Here is a 27,916-nt window from a genome sequence, read left to right as displayed (position 1 = left end):
TGCTGTGAGGAGGATGAAGGAGCAGGCTGGACACTGGCTACTTCTCTAGAATAAACTATTTGCTCTGTCAGAGTCAGTGAGCGGTAGATCGAAGCAAGGTAATAGCTACTGGGGAAATGACTGGTCTAATGGAGGCATCTTGTGTGAATGGGGGATTTCTCCCACCTGATTTCATAGTGTTCAGTGTACAGTCTCCAGTGAGCCGAAGAAAGGTGTGCTAAACCTTTAGTGGTCCTAACAAAATGTATTTTGGAACACAGGCAAGAATTCCTTCTTGACCTCAGTCTAGCACATACAGTATATGAAGTCATTCAGGAGCATTAACTGTGTAGTAAGTTCCCAGCAGAGGCAGGTGTCATGGTTTTGTAATTTTGTAATTTTGCTATCAGTATTCCACATCATAACATCATGTCAAGTATGGATACTTCTGTTGAATGTGCAGTCCACAGAAGAAGACTACATATCCCAGAGAACAACAGGAGTAACAATAAGTCACGGGACCAGGACTCTATATAATCTCGTTCCCAGGCTGGAGTGCCCTCCTTCTTCTCTCGAACTTCTCGGAGAGTGGGAAGCGTTCCAGCCGTGTCGCCTAGAGTTCACAGTAGGCCTCTCGGTTTTCGGAGACTCTCTCTCTCTGTTTCGTTCGATTTTGTTAGCCTTAATTATATTATATTGTGTTATCTTGTATTTCGATATCATATTTAGTAAAATAAGTTTTTCCTCCTTAGATTGTCGCTGTTTTATCCCACTCCCCTTTTCCCCCTCCTTTCCGGGCCCCGGGGGGGGGGCGTGGGGTGGCTTCCCCTGTCACGGGCATAGGTAAATCTAAGTAACCCGTGACAGATTTTTTGGTGGAGAATGCGGGCATAGAGCTTTTTAGCTTTTAGAACAACTCTCTCTTTGCTCTTAAAGAGCTTCGTTACGGGAGTGTTGGGAGTGTTATCTTTCCGTAGCTGCTCACGGAGAACGTGACCTTGAAATACCAGACAAATTGTCAACATTAAGGGCTGCTGTACATTCTCAGCACTGCTATCTAACTTTTGTGTAGAAAACAAAGGGATTTCTTTCTCCCTTAGAGCAAAGCTAGCTAGTTCTGACTTTTACAGAGCCTGCCAGCTATGAATCCACTCTTCATCCCAGTTGCTCTGTTTAAGGGATTGAAAGCAATTATGATCTTCTTAAAGTATTGGTCAACTATTAACACCATAATTTGGTGTTGTGGAATTGTGCAGATATATAGCCTAGTAAGGTGGATACTGATGGAGACACCTGCCTGGTACTTTTACGAGATGTGGTATGGTCAGAATTTTGGCATCTACACCCCAGATGGAATTGTGAATCTTACAAACACTTGCATCCCAGATGAAACAGGCAATTTTACAAATACTTGCATCCCAGATGGAACAGGCAATTTTACAAACACCACCATGTTTAATTCATTGTACAGGCTAAATAAACCCTTTTTATTTAGGTTGTACTCTCAGATTTCCACACGCTTTTCAATAACTGAGATAGGGTTCATACTTGCATTCATGTTATCACTATCAATGCATGCATATATGTTCCTATGCATTCGTTCTATGCGGAAGTCTCCTCCAGAACCAGAGAATGATGACTGGCAGGGAATATGGAAAGGTTTAGGAAAAGTCTTAGAAGCATGGGGACCCGCAGTGTCATGGGATTTCACTCTTGAACACCTAAGGGACCCTAAGAAATTAAGTGAGTATTTGGGTCAGAGATCTAAGGAGGTAAACCTTATGTGGGGTTTGGCTTATGCATACCGTGCTTTGTATCATACTATTCTGGAGAGAGAGAGTTTCCGATCTGAGATTCAAGCCCAAGTTAATTCTGATCAGTCACAGGAGGCATCAGTAGCAATATCAGTTGCCCCTGTGGAAGGCAAGAAATGGAAACGGGTGTCCATGCGTCTAGAACGAAAAGAAGGAGAAGCACAGGGGGGGCCAGCAGAAGACCCAGGTGCCGGGCATGGAGCAGTACCGAAAAAAGCAAAGGCAAAAACCAAGAGGCATGAAGAAGAGACTGATGATGAGGAGGAAATCACCTATTGTCGACCTCTGAAGCTGACTGAAATCCAAGGCTCAAGAAAGGAGTTCACACGGCGTCAAGATGAAGGTATCCTTGCTTGGTTGCTTCGCTGCTGGGACAACGGGGCCAACAGCTTGTCTCTAGATGGTAATGAAGCTCGCCAACTAGGAAGCATTGCCCAAGATGAAGGTATCGACAGAGGGATTAGCAGATGTTCGGATGGAGCTGCTACTCTCTGGTTGCGGCTGTTAGAAGCCGTGAGAGAAAGGTACCCCTATAAGGATGCTTTGAAGCCTAAATTTGATAGTTGGAATACCGTCCAAAAAGGTATTCAGCGCCTGAGGGAATTGGCCATGGCGAAAATGTTGTACAGCCCTGATCCAAGCGAACTTGACCCAGAGAGAGTGAGGGCCGATCCTGACATGTGGCAGAAAATCACAAGTACAGCACCAGAGAGAATTGCACAGTCATTGGTAACAGGTTCTAAAGGATTCGTGGACAGATGGCCCCGAGTTGTTGAGCTGATTATATTGCTTCAAACCACCGATCAGCAGCTCCCCCAACTGCATGCCGCAGTTTCTGCCATCTCACGGCTAGAAAACCGAGTAGATGAAATGTGCAAGAAATTGTTTCCATCAACTAATTGTAATGATCCCGTAACAGTATCAGAAACAACTGATGAAGGTCAATCCTCGTACGGGCCACCAGGTCTAATGAAGGATCTGATCAAACTAGTCCAGTCCTACTCCCCACCTGCATCATCAAAAGTCTCAGCTGTTAAACGCACACGCTTCCCAGCTCGAGCAAAGAACAACAGTACGATTGCACCGCGTGTTTCCATGTGGCGCTACCTACGTGACCGTGGAGAAGACATGAGGAAGTGGCATGATCAGCCCACGTCTGCACTACGAGCACGGGTGAAAGAACTACTAGACATACCAACCACCAGTGGAGTTGCTCCAGTCATCACAGGTAACCAATAGAGGGGCCCTGCCCTCAGTCAGGGGAGGGAAAGGGATAATAGAGTTTATTGGACTGTGTGGATTCGATGGCCTGGCACATCAGAACCACAGAAATATAAGGCACTGGTGGATACCGGTGCACAGTGCACCCTAATGCCCTCCAGTCATGAAGGGACAGAATCAATCCATATTTCTGGAGTGACTGGGGGCTCTCAAGAATTGACTGTGCTGGAGGCTGAAATAAGCCTCACTGGCAAAGACTGGCAAAAACATCCTATTGTGACTGGCCCAGGGGCTCCATGTATACTGGGTATTGATTACCTCAGAAGGGGGCATTTCAAGGATCCTAAGGGGTATCGATGGGCCTTTGGGATAGCTGCTGTAGACATGGACAACATTAAGCAGCTGTCTGTTTTGCCTGGCCTGTCAGAGGACCCGTCTGTTGTGGGGCTGCTACGAGTAAAAGAGCAGCAGGTACCGATTGCTACAAAGACAGTGCACAGACGGCAGTATCGCACCAACAGGGATTCCTTGCTTCCCATTCATGATTTGATTCGCCAGTTGGAGAATCAGGGAGTGATCAGTAAAACTCACTCACCTTTTAACAGTCCCATATGGCCAGTGCGTAAAGCCAGTGGAGAATGGAGGCTGACAGTAGACTACCGTGGCCTGAATGAGGTCACACCCCCATTGAGCGCTGCTGTGCCGGACATGTTGGAACTCCAGTACGAGCTGGAGTCAAAAGCAGCCAAATGGTATGCCACCATTGACATTGCCAATGCCTTCTTCTCTATTCCTTTGGCCGCAGAATGCAAGCCACAGTTTGCCTTCACCTGGAGGGGCATTCAGTATACGTGGAACCGTTTGCCCCAGGGGTGGAAACACAGCCCAACCATTTGCCATGGGTTGGTCCAAACTGTACTGGAACAGGGTGGTGCTCCTGAACACCTGCAGTACATTGATGACATTGTTGTGTGGGGCGATACAGCAGAAGAAGTTTTTACAAAAGGAGAGCAGATAATCCGGATTCTTCTACAAGCTGGCTTTGCTATTAAGCGAAGCAAAGTAAAAGGACCTGCCCAGGAAATTCAGTTCTTAGGTATAAAGTGGCAGGATGGACGTCGTCACATCCCAGCAGATGTGATCGACAAAATCACTGCCATGTCTCCACCAACTAGCAAGAAAGAGACACAATCTTTCCTGGGTGCAGTGGGCTTTTGGAGGATGCACATTCCAAACTACAGCCTCATTGTAAGCCCCCTTTATCAGGTAACGCGGAAGAAGAATGATTTTGCATGGGGCCCTGAGCAGCAGCAGGCTTTCGAACAGATTAAACAAGAGATAGCCCGTGCTGTAGCCCTGGGGCCAGTACGGACTGGACAGGATGTAAAGAACATCCTCTATACTGCTGCTGGAGAGAAAGGCCCCACTTGGAGTTTGTGGCAAAGAGCCTCAGGAGAGACCCGAGGCCGACCCCTGGGATTCTGGAGTCGATCATATAAGGGGTCTGAAGAGTGCTACACTCCAACTGAGAAGGAGATCTTAGCCGCGTATGAGGGGGTTCGGGCTGCTTCCGAAGTAGTCGGGACTGAAACACAGCTCCTTTTGGCACCTCGACTGCCAGTGCTGAACTGGATGTTCAAAGGACAGGTTCCCTCCACCCATCATGCTACCGATGTCACCTGGAGCAAGTGGATTACGCTGATTACACAGCGAGCGCGAATGGGAAACCTCAATCGTCCAGGAATCCTAGAGGTAATCATGGACTGGCCTGAAGATAAAAAGTTTGGAACATCACCAGCAGAAGAGGTATCACGTGCTAAAGAGGCCCCACCATACAACGAATTACCAGAAAATGAAAAGAAATATGCCCTATTCACTGACGGATCATGTCGCATTGTAGGGAAGCATCGCAAATGGAAAGCTGCTGTGTGGAGCCCCACACGACAGGTTGCAGAGGCCACTGAAGGTAAGGGAGAATCAAGTCAGTTTGCAGAGGTAAAAGCTGTCCAGCTGGCCTTAGATGTTGCTGAACGGGAGAGGTGGCCAATGCTGTATCTTTATACTGACTCATGGATGGTGGCAAATGCCTTATGGGGGTGGTTACAGCGGTGGGAACAAAATAACTGGCAACGGAGGGGAAAATCTGTTTGGGCCGCTGAACTATGGAAGGACATTGCTTCCCGAACAAAGAATATGGTTGTAAAGGTGCGTCATGTGGATGCACATGTGCCCAAAAGTCGGGCTTCTGAAGAACAACAAAACAACCATCAGGTAGATAAAGCTGCCAAAATTGAGGTGGCTCAAATTGACTTGGACTGGCAGAATAAGGGTGAATTATTTCTAGCTCGATGGGCTCATGAGACCTCAGGTCATCAAGGAAGAGACGCGACATATAAGTGGGCCAGAGACCGAGGGGTGGACTTAACCATGGACGCTATTGCGCAGATTATTCATGATTGTGAAACATGTGCCATAATTGAACAAGCCAGAAGGATGAAACCTCTCTGGGAGGAAGGGCGATGGCAAAAGTATAAATATGGGGAGGCGTGGCAGGTTGATTATATCACCTTGCCACGATCTCGCAGTGGTAAGTGTTATGTACTCACTATGGTAGAGGCAACCACTGGGTGGCTTGAAACATACGCAGTACCCCATGCTACTGCTCGAAACACCATATTAGGTCTTGAGAAACAAGTCCTGTGGCGACATGGCACCCCAGAAAGAATTGAATCTGATAATGGGACACATTTCAAAAATTCTCTTATAAATACTTGGGCCAAAGATCATGGCATTGAGTGGATTTATCATATTCCCTACCATGCACCAGCTTCTGGAAAAATTGAACGATATAATGGGTTGTTGAAAACTATGTTGAAAGCAATGGGTGGTGGAACATTTAAGCACTGGGAGAAGAATCTGGCAGAAGCCACTTGGTTGGTCAATACTAGAGGATCTGTCAATCGTGATGGTCCTAGTCAATCTAGCCCCCTACACACTGTAGAAGGAGATAAGGTCCCTGTTATACATGTAAAGAACATGTTGGGAAAAGCTGTTTGGGTCCTTCCAGCTTCTGGAAAGGGCAAACCTAACCGTGGAACTGTCTTTGCCCAGGGACCTGGGTGCACTTGGTGGGTAATGCAGAAGGATGGGGATGTTCAATGTGTGCCACAAGGGAATTTGATGCTGGGGGAATGCAGTCAATAATTTTATGTATCTATATATATATATATATGTTTGCATGTGTAGTGTATTTTAGTTATTATAGTTGTACATTTAGTTATGTTACATGCAATTCTACTATTTAGCTATCACAATTTTACATACGTGTATATATATGTATATATATGTATATATTAACCATGATGTAATAATGTAGAATAAGGGGTGGAATGTCATGGTTTTGTAATTTTGTAATTTTGCTATCAGTATTCCACATCATAACATCATGTCAAGTATGGATACTTCTGTTGAATGTGCAGTCCACAGAAGAAGACTACATATCCCAGAGAACAACAGGAGTAACAATAAGTCACGGGACCAGGACTCTATATAATCTCGTTCCCAGGCTGGAGTGCCCTCCTTCTTCTCTCGAACTTCTCGGAGAGTGGGAAGCGTTCCAGCCGTGTCGCCTAGAGTTCACAGTAGGCCTCTCGGTTTTCGGAGACTCTCTCTCTCTGTTTCGTTCGATTTTGTTAGCCTTAATTATATTATATTGTGTTATCTTGTATTTCGATATCATATTTAGTAAAATAAGTTTTTCCTCCTTAGATTGTCGCTGTTTTATCCCACTCCCCTTTTCCCCCTCCTTTCCGGGCCCCGGGGGGGGGGCGTGGGGTGGCTTCCCCTGTCACGGGCATAGGTAAATCTAAGTAACCCGTGACAGCAGGGTAACAAAGTAGCTATATCTGAAAATAAGCAAAAAGGGAGTTGAATTTTTGTCTCTGGGGCTACATTACTAATAGAACAGTAGAGTATTTCCCCCAGAACCTGGAAATCCTTGGAGAACATGAAATTCACATAACAACTCTTCATCTCTGGTTCTCTAAGGGCAGCTGTCTTAAAGACCAACAGGTAACTACTGAGATTATTGCCATGAGATGCAGTGAGATCATAGGATTCTGGATTACCTGAAAGTGCTTGACTGTGTGGAAATAGTTTAACTCTGAAATCTCTACAGTACACTGCAAGTTCCTTACTCAGATATTCTCTCTCCACAAAAACCTCCTATTTACTTCCTACTCAATGCTCTACTCAATGCTGTACCTTTCTAAAACTGGGGAAAGTCTAGTAAGGGGACTTTTGTTTTAGCTCTGTTTAAATGGTATGTAAATGATGTGCTAGCAGAGTCCTGGAACCAGTACTCCAAAGGTTGTTGGTACCTAATATATTGCTTCCCATGATTATTAGTTGAAGACAAAAACAAGTGATTCTTTAAATGTTTCCAAAAAGAATATCATCCAGAGAACATCCTGCAAACTTCAGAAGCATAGATGCATCTGGGGATGGAACAAACTCTTGATCATCCTAATACAATTCTCATAACTGCCTGTCTAGTGGTTAAATTGTTCAAGGTATCAGCCAGCTTTTAGTTAGCATCCTGTGCCCCTGGGGCATTTCTCCTTAACTCTCACACTTGTTTAGGTGCCGTCACCCTCATATTGCACAAGACCTACTAAAGAACTTAGTAGTTTGTGGGTTTTTCTTTTCAGAAACTTTTTATAGGTGTTTTTCTGCATCAAAAGGCTATTCCTCTACCAGCAGGCCAGTTTTAAGGACCATTCTGCCAAGTCAAATGTCAAATATGTGGAGGGTTAACTGCATTTTGCAGCCATCTTCTGAAAAACAAGGTAATGTATCAGTTGATTGTAGAGGCATTTTACTCTCTTATCTCACAAAGATACAGTGCTGTAGATGTTGGCCTCACAACTCTGCTTTTGCTCAAGAAGAGCCACTAATTCTTGTATTTCCAGCCATGTCTTGCAGTCAGTTCAGGCATTCGGAAGCTGTCTTCTGGGAAAACAAAATGACAGCATGTACTTCAGACATCATGTTTTTTGATAATAAGTTTCATGCCTCATTTGCTATGAAACAATTGGGTTTTAAGTCAGTGCTGCCCAGGTAACTTCACATTTTTCATGACCACAAAGAGGATGAGAAGTGACTGCTCACTAAGAGCAGGTTTCAGAAAGCATTACCTTGTTAAGGGTGTTTTCCCCTTTTTCCTCATGTTTTGAACGGATGGCACTTCTGTTCATTCTCTTTTTGCATTTGTGCCTTTGAGTGTTTTGCAAACACTGCAGCAGTTGTAGCCCTTTGTTTGGGAGGTGTTTCTTACATACTGAGGCAGACCCTTGCAAAGTCATTAAGTGTTTTCTGCTGACTCAGATATTATTCATCTCTTGTGTTTCTTTATCATTTTCTTATGTTTCTTGAACAGAGATAAATTTCTCTCCTCCCCAGATGGTAAATATACCTTACTGTGATATTAATCAGAAGCAGAATGTTTAATCACTACCATGGCCCTTTGTCCAGGTGCAATCTATTCATCTTCCATACAGTGAGCAGTTAAAATGGTCAGTGAGTGGATGGCAAATCCAATAATATACAAGAAGGATTTGTAGATCATTTGGAACTGTGCTTGCTCTTCTCCTATACTTCATTGATGCACCATCACAATCCTAGATAGTATTGAACTGTTGGATTTCCCATCTCTTCTCTGTAATGCATCCTCGCCTGATTATGGCTGTGCAAGCAATTCTGCTCATCTTTTAAGCTATGTGGCCAAAATGCCATTCAGATCAAAATAGAGTGAAGCAGACCCAAAGGTGGGAAGTTCAAAGAGCAAAAGAACAAAGAAGGAACGAGGCGTGTTGGTTTCAATTCATGCATCTTTAACACATATTTAAACAGCAGAATTACGACATGATAGTTCTGTGCAGTGATGGCAAATGGCTCCCTTGCTTCCTGGTTTGTGTCTTCCTCTGCTTACAGGTGAATGTGGGTTTCATTTGTTGTTACAGTTTTTTGTTTGTTCGTTTAAATTATATGAACTGGAACTAATTTTGGCTGAAGTGTTTGAGTGCAAGACAGTGCTTCACCCTCCCAAATGCCCCATCTCCTCATGGTTCCAACAGGCTGAGTACCTGATCCACTGGGGCAGTCTGTACGGTTGGACTCTGGGGAGTCCTCTGACACATGCATGGAGATGAAAGGGCTCTTTCATCATTTTGTGAATCTAATTCCCTGGAAAACATCAGCAGGAATCATCTGGTAGTTTTGATTCAGATTTCTGTTTGATTGAACGTTCATTTTTCTTTAAGTAAAGATTTGGAACATTTTTAACCTTGATCATCTGTAGACATTAAATATCTTGGGGCAGCTTTCAGAAGGAGAGGTTATTTATTGATTCCATTTTTTAGCTTGGTCACAGGTTATGTAGCTGTTAGAGGAATTTGAAGTTTCTACTGCTTTGTGAACATCTATGAATGTGATATTCCTGTGTTTGGATGCCTGAGCAAAAAGGGCATGGTGATGGTGATAGCTTATTAGGTAAATCCAAGTTTCGTGTTTGCCATACTGTGTCATGTTAGTGGTGTAGAACATGGAGCAAAAGGAGCTGCTAATGTATTTCATATAACTCTTCAAGGGCACCGCCTAACTTTTAACAGTAAAGGAGTGTGTCAGCTATGAGAGCAGCTGCAGAGTTCTGGGGTAGACTCACATTACTGTAAGGAGTCAGAATCAGTTTATGACTACCAGGAGCTATTGCTTAAATACATATATACTCTACAGTGCTCTTTCATACAGATGCTGCAAAAGGGGAGTATCTTCTTTCTGTCCAGGGTCTGACGTAAAACCTTGATGTGCCTGCTCATGAGAGGAAACACCTCCAACTTTGGATTTAGATCTATTACTGGATTCAGATTTTACTCTCAGTACATATATATTGATAATTGTGTTTTGTAAATAAGAACATGAACTTTCTTCCATCCCTCCCTCCCTTCATCCTTCTCATCCAGCACTCTTCAGCGTCTCTCCTTTGTTAGTGTGAGAATACAAGCCCAATGAATTCTGTGGAGGTTCAGCCGAGCAATGCAGTCTATAATTAATGTATTTGGTATTCAGAAGGCTTTTATGTAGCTGTGCACAGGTGAGCCACTGTAATTCAGCAACTTTTCATTAACACTTTCTGGAGCTGTCCCTGTTTTCTTCCTATTGATTTTTATTATTATTATGAAATAACCTTGGGAGCCACACAGATCTTGTTGACTGTTACCAAATACCAGTCCAAGCCTATCTCAGGCTGGGAACAATTATTCATGCTTACTTCAGAGGTAATTCATTTATCATTTAATAGCTAATAATAGCAATTTAAACAGCAGTAGGAAGGGATGAGATGAAAAGAGCAAATGGCAGAAAAAGGAATCACAGAAGGACTGCATGCTATCATATCGAAGGTTATTCAAATTACTGTACACGTACAGATCTGACTGGAGTACCGATAATGAACTTGTATATATCCAGCAGAACAAATGGGCTCTGCATTGCCCTTTCTGTGAGGCACATTGCTACTGCCTGGTATTAGACATTTTCGTATTGATTAGGAGCATCTGTATTTCTGTGGTACAGTCCTTTTCCCTTAAAATCGTACTTGAAATGTGGAAGTCATTGGGTCCCTTCACATGCTGGGATAAAAATTTACTTCTAAAGCAATCAACATTAATTTATGAAGTTATGAAATATCTCCCAAAAGACTGGATTATGAGGGATATGCACTTCCGTCTGAGGTGATCTTTATAGACCAGGATAGTGCTGACACTGGAACGGGATAGAGTCTTTCCTAGAAGTCACAAAGGATAATGAGAGGATTGATATGTTTAGACTTACAGTCATTTTGAATGCAGCCAGATGCGACAATTTTGGGTTGACCATGGATCAGGTGTTTAAGAGGCAGTGTTAGGACACTCCATATAACATTATTGCAGAGCTAGGTGGTGAAGGCTTTACCACACATCAGTCCTGCACAGCATTGATGGCGGCAGGGTTACGTGTGCTGCTACTGTTTAAAACATTAGTGTTTAAAATGGATGTCTTCTGTCGTGGGCAAAATATGATAGAAGGAGCTGCATCCTCAGTGAAACCATCAGTTGGATCCACGTTTTCCTCAGGTCAGAATTTTATATGTATTTAAGTTTCTCAGGCAATAAGAGCAAAGGAAAGCATTGTGGTTCTGATACAGTGATGCTCATCAGCACACTGTGTCCCCATCTCTCTGTTCTTTCTCTGCAGAGGGAACACATGAGATTTGTGCTTTCGAGGCAAACAGCTTATTGCAGGTTTTGGTCTGATGCCCAGCCTGCAAATGAGAGTCTGACCAGGCCACTTGTACTGTGGTGACAGTATACAGCTGCTATCTAGGAGCATATCAAAAATCTTAGCAAGACAAATGAGAGACTGAACAGTTATAGGGATAGAAAAAGACAGATAAATTCATAATTAAAGCTGTCGAGTTGCAGTAAAAGGAACATTTAACTTGGAACGAAAGTGGGTGGGCGAACAAACTGTCGTATTTGGAGGTGAAAGTTGGCACTTGAACAGCATTTTTAAAGTACTCCAAAGCCACCTCCACTGACATCTCAGCTCTATTGTATATTCTGTCAGAGGCTCTGGCTGTGCAGTGTATTGTGGCTGTGACTCATGCGCAGCCCCTGCTGCTTGCTGCCATATGAGATATTAGAGAGACAGACATGGCAGGAGTATTGTGTGAGACTGAGGTAAATACGTGCAGGTTGGTGTTTTTAGACCCAGCACACACATGTACATGGACATATATGCATAGAGGCATAAACATGTAAGCCAGCTGCTGTAGCCTGTGGCGATTCATTATATCGTCTCAGAAACAGTGGGGGTTTATTAAGATGTATAAGCTAAATGAGATATTAGCAGGAAGAATTTGTGAGAATTTGGCTGGAGCTGGGCCTGCAAAGATGTGATGATAAGATCATGTGATGTTAATACTTCATACGGATCTTCACAGAGGGTTGGAACTTGATGATCCTTGAGGTCCCTTTCAACCTGAGTATGGTTCTGTGAATACTTAACATCTGAAGAACACACACACACAAAAATAAAGCCTAAAATCTCAAATCCAATTCCCATGAATACTGGGGGAGTTCACTCACAAGATGAAGACCTGTGCCATTTTGGCCACGGCCAGTCTGTAGATAACAGTAGTTCAGGCTGAGCAAAGACAACATGCCAAGCACTGGCCACCACCAGAGCAGGAAGGAGAAGCAGGGTCTGTACACTGTAAGAGGATAGAAGAAAAAACAGCTGTTTCCAGCTATTAGAGCGTGTTCTTTCCATGTTTCTCCCCTGATGCAGTCGGAGTCCCTTGCTGAATATGTCTCTCAATCCTGCATCCATTTCTTCTTGGTAAAACTTGTGTTTTTCGGATGGATGTGAAGCTAATTTCTGGAAGGATGAGTTTCATTTTTAAAGTAACAGAAGCAGGCTTTGTGTGGTTACGCTTTCAAGTACATCCTTAACCATTTAAAAGTGCATTACCAGCAGTGTTATTTATGGTATCTTATTACCTGTTAAACTATAATGGCTTCCTATTAAGCATTAACAATTAGTTACTACCTTAAATCCCTCTTTCAAAAAAGAGTTAGAGGAATTGGAGCTTGGAGGGAGAGTAAGCAATGGAAGAAACCAAATTCAAGAAGAGCTATCAGGGCAGTATCACTAGAAATAAGGAATAAAGGGAGGAATAGAAAGCATCTATTCCTGTCTATTCTGTCTATTCCTGTGTAATCTGTTTGTTCTGTCTGGGCTGCTCAACAAGTTTTTACATTACACTGTGTACTTCAGAATTGTTTCTGAAGATGCCATTCTACAGTATCTTCCATAAAGCATCAGCATCTCATTAAAAGATAAAAGTCCAAGGTATTCAAATAGCAAGCAAACTCCCAGTATCAAACAACAAAACAGTGTTTGATCTCCTTTGAACTGCAGGGGGCAGCCAAGAATTTGGGTATTGCTACCTGGATTTGTCTTGTCAGGCTTTCCATCGCATTAATACTTATTTTTCATTGTAACACACAACCTGTATTTTCATCTGTGAAGATGTGAATCATGAGACAGGATCCATTGTACGATGTTCAGCCAGTCAGGAGTCCTTCCTGACAGTGCCCAGCATTAGAGATTTCAGAGAGATGCAAGAAATTGCCATCGTGGACAATTACAAACTATTCCCACCATATGGGGGAATGCCTTTCTATCTTCAGACAGTTATTTATTTATACTTGGAAATGTGAGAAATTATAGCCTTTCCAAGTAATTATAATAACAATAATCCTTTCTAATGAAATGTTCCAATGTTCTTATTTTCTGTACGAGTGGTTAATGCTTTTTGAGTCTATCAGTTGAGTTTCATAGATCAGCTGTGTGTTGCTCAGAAAATGTTTCCTCTCTTCAGCTGCGCTTTCACCTTTGCAAATGCATTTTTGTCCTCTGCTGTAAGAGAGAATAATTGGGAGTGCCCAAATTGCCAGTTATTTTGTAAACAATGATTGTCTCTCTTGTGCATCTGGTCACGAAAGACACTCATATTTTTTAGCCTTCCTATTGCTCTAATGACTTTAATCACCTTCTCTGGAACCGTCCTTATTTATCTACTCAGACATACAATCTGATTTTTGGGTGGTCCAGTATGGACTCAGTAATCTCTATGGGTCCCTTCCAAATTGGGTTGTTCTGTGATTCTATGTGTTATCCTTTAACATGTAGGAAGACAGGAATTCAGGATGGCTTCGATAGAGAAAGCAGAGCATTTCTTAAAATAAGTTTTGTAATATTTTCCATCCTGTTGTCTGTAGGCCTTGCAGTTTATTGTTTTCAGGAAGGATGGAGGTTCCTGGATTAATCAGCCTTATCATCACCTGATTTGATGAATGTGTTGGAGAAACCATTTTATCTTTAAGTAATAATCTTGGAAGATTGCTGGCCACAAAGAGGGGTTGTGAAGGAAACCAGAGTCTCTCAGGTGGGAATGCATGCCCGTAAGAAATGATGTCACTTTTTATATTTAGATCTTTTAGATTTCAGCATTATGTCTGACTTGAAGACGGTTCTCACCTAATTAGTCCAGAAAGGATGAAATGGAAAAGAGAGAGTTGAGTGGATGAGGATGTCATGCTGGCAGCTTGTGGGCAGCACAGGAGCAGTGAATAAGATAGAGGGTCCCCATAAGAAGCTGGGACCTAAGATCCCTCCCTGCTTTCATGGAAGTGAAAAACTGCCTTAATTTCAAGAATTTTCTGTATATACATATATATATATATTATTTTTTCATGGAGATACAAAGAATGGATTAGGCTGAAAAATTAGTTGGGTCCTTTGACAATATGTCTGAGATGTCTTTGCCATTTTCAAGGAGCAGATTGGAGACATAAGATGCAGAAGCAAAGCTTGTGTTCACTTTTCTCTCTCTCTCTCTTTAAAATCATACCCAGGTTCTTTTTGTGCAAATGTACTACTCAGGATCAAAGCCTCTGCTCCAAGTGGAGGAAGTCCCTGGAGAGCAAGGCCTGAAAGCTAAGCCTCTAATACTGCTGCTGCTGGCCATACACCAGGTACTGCTTGGGAAATCTAGTCATGCATGACCCAGCACCTGGAGATAGAGAGAAACTGGGAGCAGTGTACTCAGCATCCCTGCATAACTTCTGATCTTTGTTCTCTTTGCTAGCTCATGTCCTTCTTTTGGTCGTGGTCCATCAGGAGTTTATTCCCAGCAGTGTCAGATATCTGAAAGACTCTTCTGTAATGCAGCATCCACTGATTCCTTAGGCTTCTCAGAAGTGTAGTTTCTGTCATATGGACTGGGGTTTATCAGAAAGTGGATAATGGATAGGCTCACTACAGGTCTCTGCTTATTTTGGTGTATTTTTCCTCATTTCTGGCATTTCCATCTCCTTACTGAGTGGCTCTAAGTTAACGGCTGTTGGGGAAGGATCAATAGAAAGATGCTCTCTGCAACATCTGAGATTATTTCCCCTGCAGGTATGACAGGAACAGCCTTGCAAGCAGGATACTTCTTTGCCTTGTGGTGCTTTCCTGCCTCTCTTGTGAGGTGCTGGGTTTGCATGCTAAGAAAGCCACAGTTAGCACAGCTTAAACAAGATGACTCTCAAGAAGCAGTGTCCTTGATCCCTCATTAAAAATGTCCTTGACACGTTGTGCCATCAGAAGGAAGGTTTGCGATGCTGATCACCGGCAGCGTTTCTTCTCCTATGGATGTTATACAGCCTCAGAACATTTTGTTTAATTCATGGGAGAAGGAAGCTCTTTGGGTTTTGCTTCTCTTTACTTTTCTTTTTCTTTTTTTAATGCTTCCCTGAAGGCTGCATGAGAGCTATGGGGGTAGGAACGCAATTGCGGGAAGGTAACCTTTCCCATCCCTCAGCCTCTCAAGAGATGCATGCAACAGCAAGATACATGTAAATCCATCAGAGCTGATAGTGTGGTTTAATGCTAACAGATGTAAAGCATTAAAGGAAATAAACAGCCTGGCCCTGAATGGGATCCAGAGGTATAAAGCTGCAGCCTTGTGCTCACTCCCCGTGTTATTCCAGGTAGTTATTAGTCGTTTAGCTTAACTAAGAAAATGTCAGCCTTACTGCTGCTTTCTGTCATGTCTGCACGCTGCTAACAGTAATGCAGGTTGATTTTGGTTTGTTGTTCTTTTATTAGTTTAAACAGCAGATTATGTTCGTTTTTCAGCAAAGAGGACTTCATTCTAAGACTTAGATGCTGAAAGAGTAACTGTTACCTCAGCAGACAGGTAAACAGGCCAAATTTCCTTCTATTTCCCAAGAGTGCTGGAGGCAGAGGTAGACAGAGAAGTCTGTGCATTCTCCAGTTAAGATCTTCTCTTCCACACCAGTAAAATATCTTTGGAAATATATGAGGGAGCCTTGGAACTTCAGGAATAACAAAACCCAGATCCCTGCTATGTTTCCCTCAACAGATTTTATCTTCTTGGTGTTTGGGCTTGGCTATTTATCTGATCCTTTACATCCGAATGACATTCCTATGCAGTGTGTAGCCTTGCTGTTCTTTCCTCTCTGTTAGATGTGTGGTTGATGTAACTGGGCAGAATTTTCAATTAATCGACAGCCTTTATTCCACCTTTTCTTACAGTAGTGGCATGATGTGCCTGCAGAATTTCCCTACTTCCTTCCACCTTACGTTGCTAGAAATCACTTGGCTCAGAAAATAAAAGCATGGAGCCATTTACCCTTGTTTAGTCCCCTACTGATGGGTCAGAAGTGGAGATTAATAGGGTAGGAAGTGTGTTTCTACTCTGCAGTCAGTAAAGGAAATTCACTGGAACTAAATTAATCATGAAACGGACACAAAGAGGAGAATAGATTAGCAGGGAATTAACTCATTAATTAGATTCATGCCAAAGTTCAGAAGAGGCTTTCCTTCAAGATAACAGCCGAGTTCAAAGATCAGCAAGGGCTGATCATGAGAGGCAGGCACACCGTTTTCCTTCTGAACTCTGTCAGGCTTTACCTTAGCCCAACATCTGGCTGGTTATTATAGGATATCAGACATATGGCTGGCAGGAATTCAGCAGCTGGCAAAGCCTAACCACTTAGTGCCCAGCGATGGAGGCTATTATCAGCCCTTTCAGCTCCCTGGGCTCTGGATCCTGGTGTTGGCGTGAATGCAGGAGCTCTCTCTGTTGTGCCACTTGGCTATTTTTAGAGCTCCATCACAAGTCCTTGTGTGAGCAGCAACAGCTTGTTGGAGAATGGGTTTATTTCCAGCGTTAGGGTGAGCAGAAACCAATACAAGCTTAAGATAGGTAAAGTGCTAAAGCACTTCATTGTGGTAGGGTAGAATAGGTAAATCATTGCATGTTTCTAAGGAGATGGGGTTTGGTTGCCGTCTTCTTACTGTTCTAATGGGACACTTCTCTACAGGGAAACTTATGAGAGAAGCAAAGAACTGTCTCTGCAGTTACTTCTGTGCTGCACAAAGCCCCTGCCAGCTCCCTTCAGGCTCTGTATGACCCCTTGCTGCTCACATGCCAGAAGGCCCCATTACTGAGTAGTGCATTGTAATAAATGCCACGCTGTTGCACGATGGAGCTGGTGAGAAGCATGGAGAGACTGATTTCTAACACACTCTTAATGAACTAACAAACCAGTGCTAAACACCGAGAGCAGATCCATGTGAGAAGGGCCCCCTGCCTTCTGACTTAAGCTTTCCCTCCCTTTGCTTTTGCTGCCTCACAGCATGGATGCAATCAAACCATATTCAGGAACATCTGAGCTGTGTATTTGCCACTTAGGACTTTCTGGGTAGTGAAGTTTCCACATTGTTTATTTAGAGTTAAGTGTTCTGCTGGGTCTCTTATCACTTTCAGTAAATAACAACTGTCCTCTAAATTCTTCAGGCTGATTACTGAGACTGACAATCTGTGTGTTTTGAGTTGCTGAGCTGTATTAATCTCTAATATACCCTGGTCTGTGGATGGAAAGGGTAATGTATTGAGGATGTCACAAGAGGTATAAGCCAAAGGACTTGGTCTTCTTGGGAATGTGAAGTGCTTTGGTTGTGACATGAATAAATCTCCCAGCAGTAGCAGTGCTATTTCTGTTGGGAATAAAGATGTAAGAGGAGTCTGTCTTTTAATCCAACTTGTTAGAGATTTTATAGCACCAGAGCTAATTCATTTCTAGAAAAGAGATTGCAGACGTTATTTTTACCTGCCTGTAGTTTGCCCTGATATAGTTTATTCCACTTGCTTAATGGTGGAGTTGATAAGAATCCCAACCCCAAAAGAAAAATCGTACTGCAATTATAAGTTAAATAAGGTATCATACTGGGGAGTGGAGATGAGGGTGGAAGAGAAGGCATAGTTTATGGCTGTAATCTGTTCTTTGTATTGTAGAGTCTAACCTTCCTATCAGTATGAGACCTGGAAACGTGTCTATTGAAACCCTACTGAATGACACCTACCTGCAGCCTTTGCTAAAATGCAGGTAGGAAAGTGAAAGGAGATATCAGGTCCATGGACTATATAAAATGCAATCCAGAATTTATGCTGAGATAATTCAGTCCTCTGTAATCCATACCAGACTGATGAAATATTGACTTGTACTGTGAATGTGACCCAAGGCAACTGAAGACTTTACTGTGCTTTGGATCAGAACAGTTAAGAATGCAGAGTGCACATTCAGTCAACAAAACATTCCATCTTTGTGCTTTTAATACAGCAAAATGCTTTCCTGCTTCTTCTGTTTCCTTCCTTCAGTCACAACAAAGGAGTGTTATAAGTGGCCCCAGAGAAACAAAGCCTGGAATAGAAAAGGGATTTAGAGAGAAGAGATCAGATGAAATTGGTAAGAGAAAGAATTCCCAATACGATGTTCCCAGCTCAGCCTTCTGAAGGGAAGCCCTGTGCTCCTGATCTGTTATGATTCACTTGGCAGCTCTGCCCAGATGGCCTCTCCCCTTCATCTATACCTCTATAAACTAAGACCCAGCGATAACAGCCCTGCCAAACCTGGTTGCTGCTGATAAAATGTACACAGCTTTCAGTAATCTATTTGTTCCTAACGGCTCATCAATGAAAGCTCATTCTAATTCTGTTCATTTTGATCTTCTCTGGAGTTTCTGTGAGGAGGAGTGAGGTTGCAAGGAGTGACCTGTAATCCTCCTAGGTTTAACAGTACCATAGGCAAGTTTTATTCAAGCTTTCATTTTATACTGCCTGATTCCATTGGTGCATATTGATACAGGATTATACTTTCTCATCTTTTTGTTTTCTGACCTTACAGTGATTTGGTTTTAAATACTGCTGTGTCCAATAGCGATTGATTTTCCAGTCTTGGGTATCTTACCAACACATCTCATTCCCAATCAAAGTTGTCCTGTGCTGTTCTAGCAGAAGTGTCCTCTAAATGTCCTGTTACTCCTTTGCCTTTTCTCTGCCAGTTAATGTTGGAATTATTGTTCCTACATATTAGTTGTGGTTGCATAAAATTAATGAAGCTAATGGCTGGCGGTGACCTCCACCAGCCATCTTTTTTCTTCAACTTAGCTGCATCATTTCTGATAGGCTAGTCTAAGTTTTCTGTAGAGATCTCTAATATTGGGATTACCAGACTCTGTAAGTAATCTGTTCCAGCTCATACAACTCTCATGTTTAGAACTGTCTGTCTGTCTTAAGTCCTATCTTGCCATAGGAAGTCCTTGCCATATATATTCTTTGTCTTACCTAGACTAGCCATAGGAAGAAGCTTATTTGCTTTTCAGTGATGTCCTCTGGACCTTTTTCAGTTGTGCCAAGTCTCCCTGTGAATTGCTTCCTGAGTCTGGAAACAGAATTCTAACAGAGAGATTAACAGTGCAGAGAGAACAGATTAATTTGTGTGTCCTGCCAGCGTACAGGTTTTTTTTAATACCCAGCCAGAATTGTATCTGCACTTTGGTACATGAGTGGCTGGCTCACATGCAGCTTGCAGTCTTCAGCAGTGCAGAATGTTGTCGTTCTCCAGTAGAAATGCTACCTTGTCATTGCTCCTCGTTCATGTGTCTGTAGCATTGATTATTCCTGCCTGACTGTAGTACCTTGTAGTTGACCCTATTGAATTGCAGTTGTTTACTTCAGGCTGCTTTTCCAGTTTGTCAAAATGATTTTGAATTCCAATGCAAACTTGTCTTACATTGGTTTCATCCACAAATCAAATTAACATACTTTCTATTTCATCTAAATCTTTAATAAAAATATTGGATTGTACCAATTCTGTGACCAGGTCCTGCAGAAGATCATTTAGAACAGCTATGCATTTTGACAGCGAGACTGAGAGCTACTTTCAGAGTACTTTTTCTAAGCAATTTTTATAAGAGCTGCTCTGAAAGTAAAGCCTCCTATTTTATTATGTTGGTTGAGGATGTCAGAGGCAGATGTTGGTGGTATGGCAGTAGAGTTTGAACCTTCCCACCAGGATCCCCTTCTGTTTTGTTGCTGTGTGATAAGTGGCAGCAGAGGCAAAATAGCGTCTGTCATGGAAGTGCACATGAAGCAAAGGAATGGAACTGAATTTCTCTGTGCAGAAAAAATGGCATCCATTGACGTTTGCTGGACATGTACAGTGACCAATCAGTGGATGTGAGTACAGTGAGGCAGTGAATGGTACATTTCAGCACTGGTGACAGTGATGTGAAAGACAAGCTGTGTTCCAGATGGCCATGCAGATTTTTTAAGTGCGACCTGCAGGCTCTTGTTCACTGCTGGTGAAAATGCATAGCTAATGCTAGCATCTGAGTTGAGAAATAGTGTTTAGTAGCTGAGAATTTACTCTATCAAGCAGTGTTATTGTGCTCTTTGTATCTACTGTGATGTCCGTGGAAATAAATAGGAGGCATTATTTTTGGAGCAACCTACAGATGTTCATCCTTCTATAGCTCATCTAAACCATGCTGCTTATCTGGCCTGAGAATTTAGTAAAGTTTTGAAAACTCTCTTGGCATCTCGTCCACTCTGTGTTGCTCTGACACCTTCTCACAGGGGTAAATTAGAATCATTAATAGTAATTTGTTCCTGACAAAGGTGTGTTGAATGATACCTATCTCTTCTAAGTTGTTCTAAACTGTTTCTTTCTTCTGAGGACCTGGAGTTAAGCTGACAGGTCTATCATTTTTCATCATCTCCCCCCCTTTTTTTTTTCCTCTCTTCAAAAGAAGTCTGTACATTGTATCAGTTATCTGGTTCATCACCAGGCTTTCCTAAGTTCTAAAAACATAATCGTTAACAGCTTTGAGATTGATTGAGTCAGTCCCTTAGAAATGCAGTAGGAATATAGCAGATTCAGCTCATTCGGAGAGATCTAAGCTATGTATCTTCTCTACCCTATTACTTTTGTATTCTAGGCCTTTTTTTTTTTTTTTACTTCTTTGTTAGTTCTTAACAACCTTAATTCATCACAGTTGACCTTTTTATGAAAACTGATGCAAAATCTCTCCTCACAACCTTATCAATAGGATTTGCTTCTCTGATGAGGAGCAAACTAGGACTTATTATGCAGCTTTTTGCTACTAATAAATTGAAAGAATTGCATCCTTTTCTGTGTGATATTTTTGCCAGACTCGTCTCACTTTGTGCCTTCATTTCTCCACCTTTATTCCTAGTTGTTCTTTCTGTACATTTGTACTCATTCATATTAATCTATTTAAATCTTTTTCTGCGTATTGATGACTGCGTTTACAGTCATCAAAGAGCTTGTGATATGATCGGGTTGGTCTCCTAACCCTTTGGATATATTTATTTGTAGTAACAGAATTAGTGTTTATATTCTTTATATATATATATTGACAGTTCTTAAGTCTCTTAGAAGAAAATTCTTAAGGATTCTTATTCATAAACCCACCCACCCCAATCTCCATTGAGTTGTGTGGAAGATTTTCATAAGGCCTTGCCCACTTGAACTTATGTTTTTGCATAAGTTTTGATGGAGCTCTTCCGTGGCATCACTTTTACTGGGGCCAAAATGGTTCTGAAATGTGTGTTGTCTTTCTCTTCCGACATTGCTTACAAGGAAAATACAAACTTGTTCTTTAATGCTAGCAAACTGCATGTCCTGTGCTGGGTTGACAGGGTCTTTAGAAGTAAGAAAAGCTGTTCGCTACCAGGGTTCACTGCTTCTAAAGGAAACAGAGTTCCTGCTAAGAGTCAGCTTTACGTGGAAATCATGCTTGTAGTCAAGCACATTACGACCACATTATTCTATCAAAATGTAGCTCAAACAAAAATTACGAATTTCATCACAGTTACGAAATGACAAGCAAAATCTTTTCTCATTTTCATCTAAAGACCTTGGCTTTATCTCTCAGCCTGCAAGTTCTGTTTCCCAAAGCATCATTTTCCTTTGAAGGTATTGACAGTAGATTTTGATCGAATGAAGGTATTAAAAGTAGATTGGAGATAAATTCCAGGTTGAAGCCTTCATTCATCCCATCCCTACTGAAGCTGCTGACCTGAGCCCACCAGACACCTCAGGCACCAGCCTGGACTCAATGTCTCTGCAGTGCAGCCCAGCCCAAGCACAGCCCGAGTGCCCCGACAGCAGCACCACCATGCAGGCTCAGGTCAGCATCACTGAGGAGAAGCTGAGCATCTCGCAGGGGGGCACAGAATCAGGACACGAGTCCCAGGCTCCGGGCAACAGCACAGGCTCTGAGCAGCTCTCATGATTACAAGAGAGGATGAGTCCCATCTTTCCTCCAGACCTCACACCCCCTCCTTTCTCCTATTGAATAAAGGCACGCTCGTGCTCAATCAACGCCTTGACTGAATTCCGAGTTTTCATTCGCAGAGATTGGGATGAGTGCAAGAAACATCAAGGCAGCTCAGCTTACAACACTCTGGCTGTGGGGTTTGTGCGGCCGAGCTCTGGGTGTGTTCCCATTTTGCCTGACTTTGGGATGCCTGCAGCGAGAGCTCTGCTGCCGTTGTGTATGGCAGCAAATAGTCTCTAGCATCCTGGATGCTGCTCATGAAAACCCCAAGCTTCCTGGCTGTGGCTCTGTGATGCTTTTCAGGGCCTTTTGATGCTCTTTGATGCCGTGGCTGCTCCCTAACACCTCTGTCCTCCCGCCGTGTCCATTCCTGGCTCTCACCTGTGAGCTGTCCCTGCAGATCATCTCCAGCCCTGCCATCATCGTGATGCGGCAGGAGGAGCTCGCCCTGACCAACATCAGGCAGTGCTGCCTGCCTCTCTCACTCTCTAGACCAAGTGTAACTACGCTGTCATGGAGACAAATGCTTTCTGTCACATCCTCCATCCCCGCAGACGTTTACCGGTAGGCGGCTCTTGCAGAAGAAGATTCAAGCAGCAGAACCTTTTGCTCAGCTACAGCACACAAATGCTACAAAAGCAGGAACAACCCGCAAGCTCTGGGTCTGTTTGTCTTGCACAGGCATGCACTAACTGCGTTTGATGGTACCCCCCATCCTTGATTTCCTTCCCTGCTTCTTGTCTGATGACGCTGCTGAGCCAGGAACAAGCTGCCCAGTGTGGCAGAGCATGGTGCAGAGCTGTGCTGGGACCTCCTCCCCTTCATCTGCTGCACATCAGTGCCCCACACGTGCCATTGGGATGCTCTGGCACGGGATGTGCCTCCAACCCAAAGCTCCTTCCCACCTCCCAAGGAAAAACAAAGCAACCCAAGCATCTCCAGCAAAGCTGCCCAGCAGACAGCAGGGAATGCAAACAGCTTTTGGCTGCTCCCCTGCACTCCTGTTCTAAGTAATAGACCCCATGAGGACTGGCTGGGAAATCAGTGCATGACACATGTGAGTGTGCACAGGATTGTGCAAAGCAGTGGGGTTCCATGAGTTTGTGTGTGTGTGTATCTCGGCTGTTATGAAAGCATGGGAAGACTGCCTTACTGAGTCCCAGATAATTACTTATCCTCAAATGATTTTTCCTGGCCAAATTTAAAGCCTCTTACAGGTAATCGAGACCAACAGGCTGTTGTTGCACAATCAACAGGCACAATCTAGATGAATAGCTGAGGAAAATAAAGCATCATGCCAAGGGTACTAGATAAGTGAGCAGCTTGAGATCTGCACATTTATGTGATGCTCGTGGTCTTAGACAATATTTGCTTAGTGAGGTCACATAGAATGAAAGTAAAATAGAAGAAGTGCAATTGGTCTCAGTTCACACAGCTGGCTGGTTCGTCTCAGGCTAATCCTGAACTGCCTCAAGCGACTGCTTTGGTGCTCTACAGAACAGCAACTTCAGAGATCTCTTTCTATTACTAAGTGTTTGAAAGAGCAATTTGCTCTGTTAATTATCCATCATTTCTGTGCAGTCTGTTTTGTCAGACTTGTCTTTAGCTTCCAAGTTGTATGTGAAGAATTGTTTCCGTTGTAATGCACAATGTACTAAAAATTGAGAGATGAAAATGTGAAGAGTTTTTCCAGCTTTGATTTCATGTCTGGAATTTTGGAACCCACTACTTGCAGTTGTTAATCTGTCCAATCTGGTCTGGTTTGGGATGCCCTCATCCTTCTTGAATCGCTGTTAAAGGCGGAGCAATTCCTACAAGTGCCATGGCCCCACTGTTGTTCTAATTCTTGTTTCTTTGTTTTCCACACGCTGCTTTTCAAGCCTCCTTTTTCTTTACAGTCAAAGTGAGAACTGCACTGTGAGGTGTCTGAACCTTGTTGTGCCTCTACATAAAGAGAACAGCAGCAAAGCCTGACAGGTGACTGTGCTGACAGCTCTCGTAGCCAGTAACACGTAACTGTGCTAAATCCCTTGTGACTGCTTTGATTTCATTTTTGCCAGTGAAATCCTTGTAAAAGGAACTGCAGCAGTGTGATGAGCTAAGATGAAGGTGCTGGTTTTAGTAGTGCTCTAAGCTGAGTGGAAGGGCAATTGAATGAGGGTTATATGCTTTCTCTGGGACGATAAGGTTTTTTTTTTCCTGAGGGAAAGAGCCAGCTTTTCATGGGCTATATGTGGGCTTTGGCAAGGGCAGACAATCCAGTCTGTCAGGAAGCCATTTGAGGTGCTTCAGGTTTGTAAGCTTGTCTTTTTGTTTCTCAGGTGGATATTTGGAGCATGGGTGTACTGCTGTATGCTCTGCTGTGTGGGTTTTCCCTTTGGATGATGACAATATGATGGCACTCTACAGGAGGATACCAGTGGGTATCAGTGGTGCTAGAATACACTGAGAAGGGAAATAGCTGAGCTTGACAAGAGGCCTTGCTTTTCGGATGGCAGAACATGCTGAGCTGTGGGTAGAAAGGCCACAGCACAATCTGCTGAATATTGTCCCTGTTTTTGCTGCTTTGTCTACCAGTATTTTGTGGATTTGGTTCTACGCTTGGTTGGCCTATGTGGCACTGTAGCCTGATTCTATACCATGATAGCATACAGAATTTAAGGAGAAGTATTTTCCTGCCAATGGGCTGGATTTTTTTGTATCTGGTTCTTCAACTGGCTGCTCCCTATACTATCTGTAGTAAAAATATAGACACATCATTTGATTTCCCTGAAATGAATGTTCCTAAATGCCAGCTCTTCTCATGTCTACAAAGGTCAAAGTTCTGCATTTGCTATTAGAATTTCCTCTTCCAGAATCAGGAGGTAATGTAGGACCCCACAGATTGACTTCAGAATTCAACAGTCAGTTCTGTTTCCTTTCGGAGTGCATAACAACCTGAGCACATCAATTGAATGACGTGGCTTTTTAGTCTGGTACAAACTCTGCTGTACACTGAAACTTGGTCCATTTGTAAGCAGGACTTTGTCCATCTCTGCAGGACAGCAGAAAACCCTTTGTGCTAATCATGATGCCAAGAAGCAGAATGCGGCAAATGGCAGATGATCCAACTGCTTCAGGTGTTCATTTCCTTAAAACTGTGAATAGTTTTGGACTGAGAGTTTGTAAGCAGAACAGAGCTCTTAAAGCTGTCAGAGATTATTCCTGCACTGTTCAATTCTATCTGCCTGACATACACAGGATCTCAGAACTGCATTGCTTGAATTGGTGGAAATTGTTGAAGTGAACTGGGATGAGCAAGTTTTAGAACTTAGTCAGAGTGCTATAAAAAATGGATAATCTCATGAGTATTATAGTACAGGATTGCTATTTCTGCACTGAATTTGTTTTTATTTTACATGGCTGTGATCTGAAAGTTGCTTGAAACGCAGGCACCTAGGCACTGTTGTGTAACTGAATTTCACACATGATAGGTCCTGAAATATCCTGGAATCTAAAACTCTGACTTGTTTTAAGTCTGCTGCTTGAGTATAATCAGGGTCATAGTGTCTGTGTGCAGTGTTTCTTTCCCTGTAATGCTCCACATCATTTCATTTTGGGAATATTGAAGGAAATGGACTATGTGCCATAACTGTTGTTAGAACAAAGTATGTCTGGTGTGATCTTATGCATAGGTTCTGTAACTGCTCTTCACAGCTCAGGTGTTTGACCTTCCTTTTGGTGAAGTGATGAAATACCGCTGGTTTCTATTTGTGCTTCTAGGCACCTTGAAGCTCTTAGGAATAGAACAATTGTCTCCAGTTCTTTTCAATGATATCAGTAACAGCTCGAGTGCTGCTGCCCACTAGGTAGACCCAAAGAAGCAGATTACAGTGAAACAACACACGAGCTGGACCTGCACGAGGATCACTTTCAAGACAGTGGCTCTGTTGCTTCAAGCCTATTTGCTTCTTCCTGCTGCCACTCTATTACCAAGTATCAACAACCTCTTTCATGATTCAACTTGCAAACGTTTGACACTAACCCTTGTGTTTCTATGCCTTCCTAGGTGATTCGAGCCCTTGTCAACCCCAAAGATCCAAACCAAGTAGTGATGTGCAGTGTGTTTCCATCAATGGAGAGTTCTTATTAAGCACGAATCGCTGCAATTCGGATGACAGCCTTCCACATGGTAACAGTGATGGACACAAGGGGCTCATCCACGTTCATGCTCTCATATCTCCTGGCTCTGCTGAAGATGCTGACCTGAGCCTGCCAGACACAGCAGTCACCTGCCTGGATTGTGACCCAGCGCCTTTGCAGTGCTGCCCATCCCAAGCACAGCCCGAGTGCCCCAGCAGCAGCACCACCATGCAGGAGCAGGTCAGCATCAGTGAGGTGAAGCTGAGCATCTTAGATGGGGACTTAGAGTCAGGCTGCCAGTCCCAGGCACCAGGCAGCAGCACCAGCTCTGAGCCACTCTCATCTTGACAAGAGGAGTCCCATCTTCACCCCTGACCTCTCAAGCCCTCCTGTCATTTATTAAATAAAGTCACTCATGCTCAATTATCGCCTTGACTGCATTCTGAGTCTTCATTCACAGGGATTGGGATGAATGCAACAAACAGCAAGGCAGCTCAGCTTGCAACACTCTGGCTGTGGGGTTCGTGCAGGCAGAGCTCTGGGTTCCCATTTTGCCTGGCTTTGGGATGTCTGCAGCAAGATCTCTACCATTTTGTATGGGAGCAAATAATCTCTAGCATCCAGGTTGCTGCTCATGATAATCCCAGTCTTCCTGGCTGTCACTTTGTGATACCTTTCAAAGCCTTTTGATACTCTTTGATGCCTTGGCTGCTCCCTAACACCTCTGTCCTCCTGCCATGTTGACTCACGTCTCCCACTTTTAAGCTGGCTTTGCAGATCATCTCCAGCCCTGTCATCATCACGCTGCAGCAGGAGGTGCTCACCTGGCCCAATGTCTGGCAGTGCTGCTTGTTCTGCAGATGAGCAGCTGCCTCCTCATCTCTTCAGCTACAGTAGTTTTTCTCAGGGCAGTTAGATGCAGTCATGCTCCTCTGGATTTGGTGTGTTAAATCCATGCTGCATGGCAGCAGTCAGTGCAATACAAAGGTGTTCTGTGTGCCATAGCATTTCTCCAGGGGCTGCCAAAGGTAGAAGCACAACACAGCACCATCCTTCTGACAGTAATGTCTGTGAGTGTTAGACATGTGAGCACTGCATCATCCCCAGCGTGTCAGTGCTTTTCCACACCAACCTGACTCTCACACTCTGCACTGAATGTAACTCTGCTCTTGTGGAGACAAATGCTTTCTGTCACATCCTCCATCCCTGCAACCATTTGCCGGTAGGCAGCTCTTGCAGAAGAATCAAGCAGCAGAACCCTGTGCTCACCCTACAGCATGCAAATGCTATGAAAGCAGAAATAACCTGGCGTGCTCTGGGTCTGCAAGGCTGCACAGATGGGAGAGGTAGATTGTGTTTTTGCAGTGGAAGTTTCCAGTATTTTCAGTACATAGTGTAGGCCCTAACTGAATGTATAACCCTCTTGTAAAACAGCTGTATAAGTAGTTTTTCCACCAAGAAAG

The 27,916-nt window shown here is 43.3% G+C and overlaps 2 protein-coding genes across 2 annotated transcripts in view; both read left to right on the top strand.

Moving 5' to 3' along the window:
• The window catches only part of LOC146755316 (cytosolic carboxypeptidase 4-like), a 295,069-nt gene extending 268,188 nt beyond the window's left edge, over window positions 1-26,881 (top strand). Inside the window, exon 7 of the mRNA XM_085525658.1 lies at window positions 26,380-26,881. Coding sequence (XP_085381784.1) covers window positions 26,380-26,383 — 4 coding nt within the window. The 3' untranslated portion in view covers window positions 26,384-26,881. The remainder of the gene's footprint in view (window positions 1-26,379) is intronic.
• Window positions 347-6,781, top strand: LOC146755317 (uncharacterized). The gene is made up of 2 exons (XM_085525729.1): window positions 347-3,021; window positions 3,820-6,781. Exons 1-2 carry the CDS (start codon window positions 1,122-1,124, stop codon window positions 6,216-6,218), a joined length of 4,299 nt encoding a protein of 1,432 aa, XP_085381855.1. The 5' UTR covers window positions 347-1,121; the 3' UTR covers window positions 6,219-6,781.
• Window positions 26,882-27,916: the final 1,035 nt, after the last annotated feature.

Source organism: Coturnix japonica, chromosome 33, assembly GCF_054131305.1.
Source record: "Coturnix japonica strain WE chromosome 33, WE-NBRP24, whole genome shotgun sequence".
In the NCBI taxonomy this organism is placed as follows: domain Eukaryota; kingdom Metazoa; phylum Chordata; class Aves; order Galliformes; family Phasianidae; genus Coturnix; species Coturnix japonica.
This window is presented reverse-complemented; position numbering and strand designations above follow the sequence as displayed.

Bases quoted from the DNA above. Each gene is read 5' to 3' on its own strand.
- LOC146755317 (XM_085525729.1), top strand. From the start codon at position 1,122: ATGAATCCACTCTTCATCCCAGTTGCTCTGTTTAAGGGATTGAAAGCA. The intron at 3,022-3,819 runs GTAACCAATAGA...CTTTGGCCGCAG, and splicing joins AGTTGCTCCAGTCATCACAG to AATGCAAGCCACAGTTTGCC.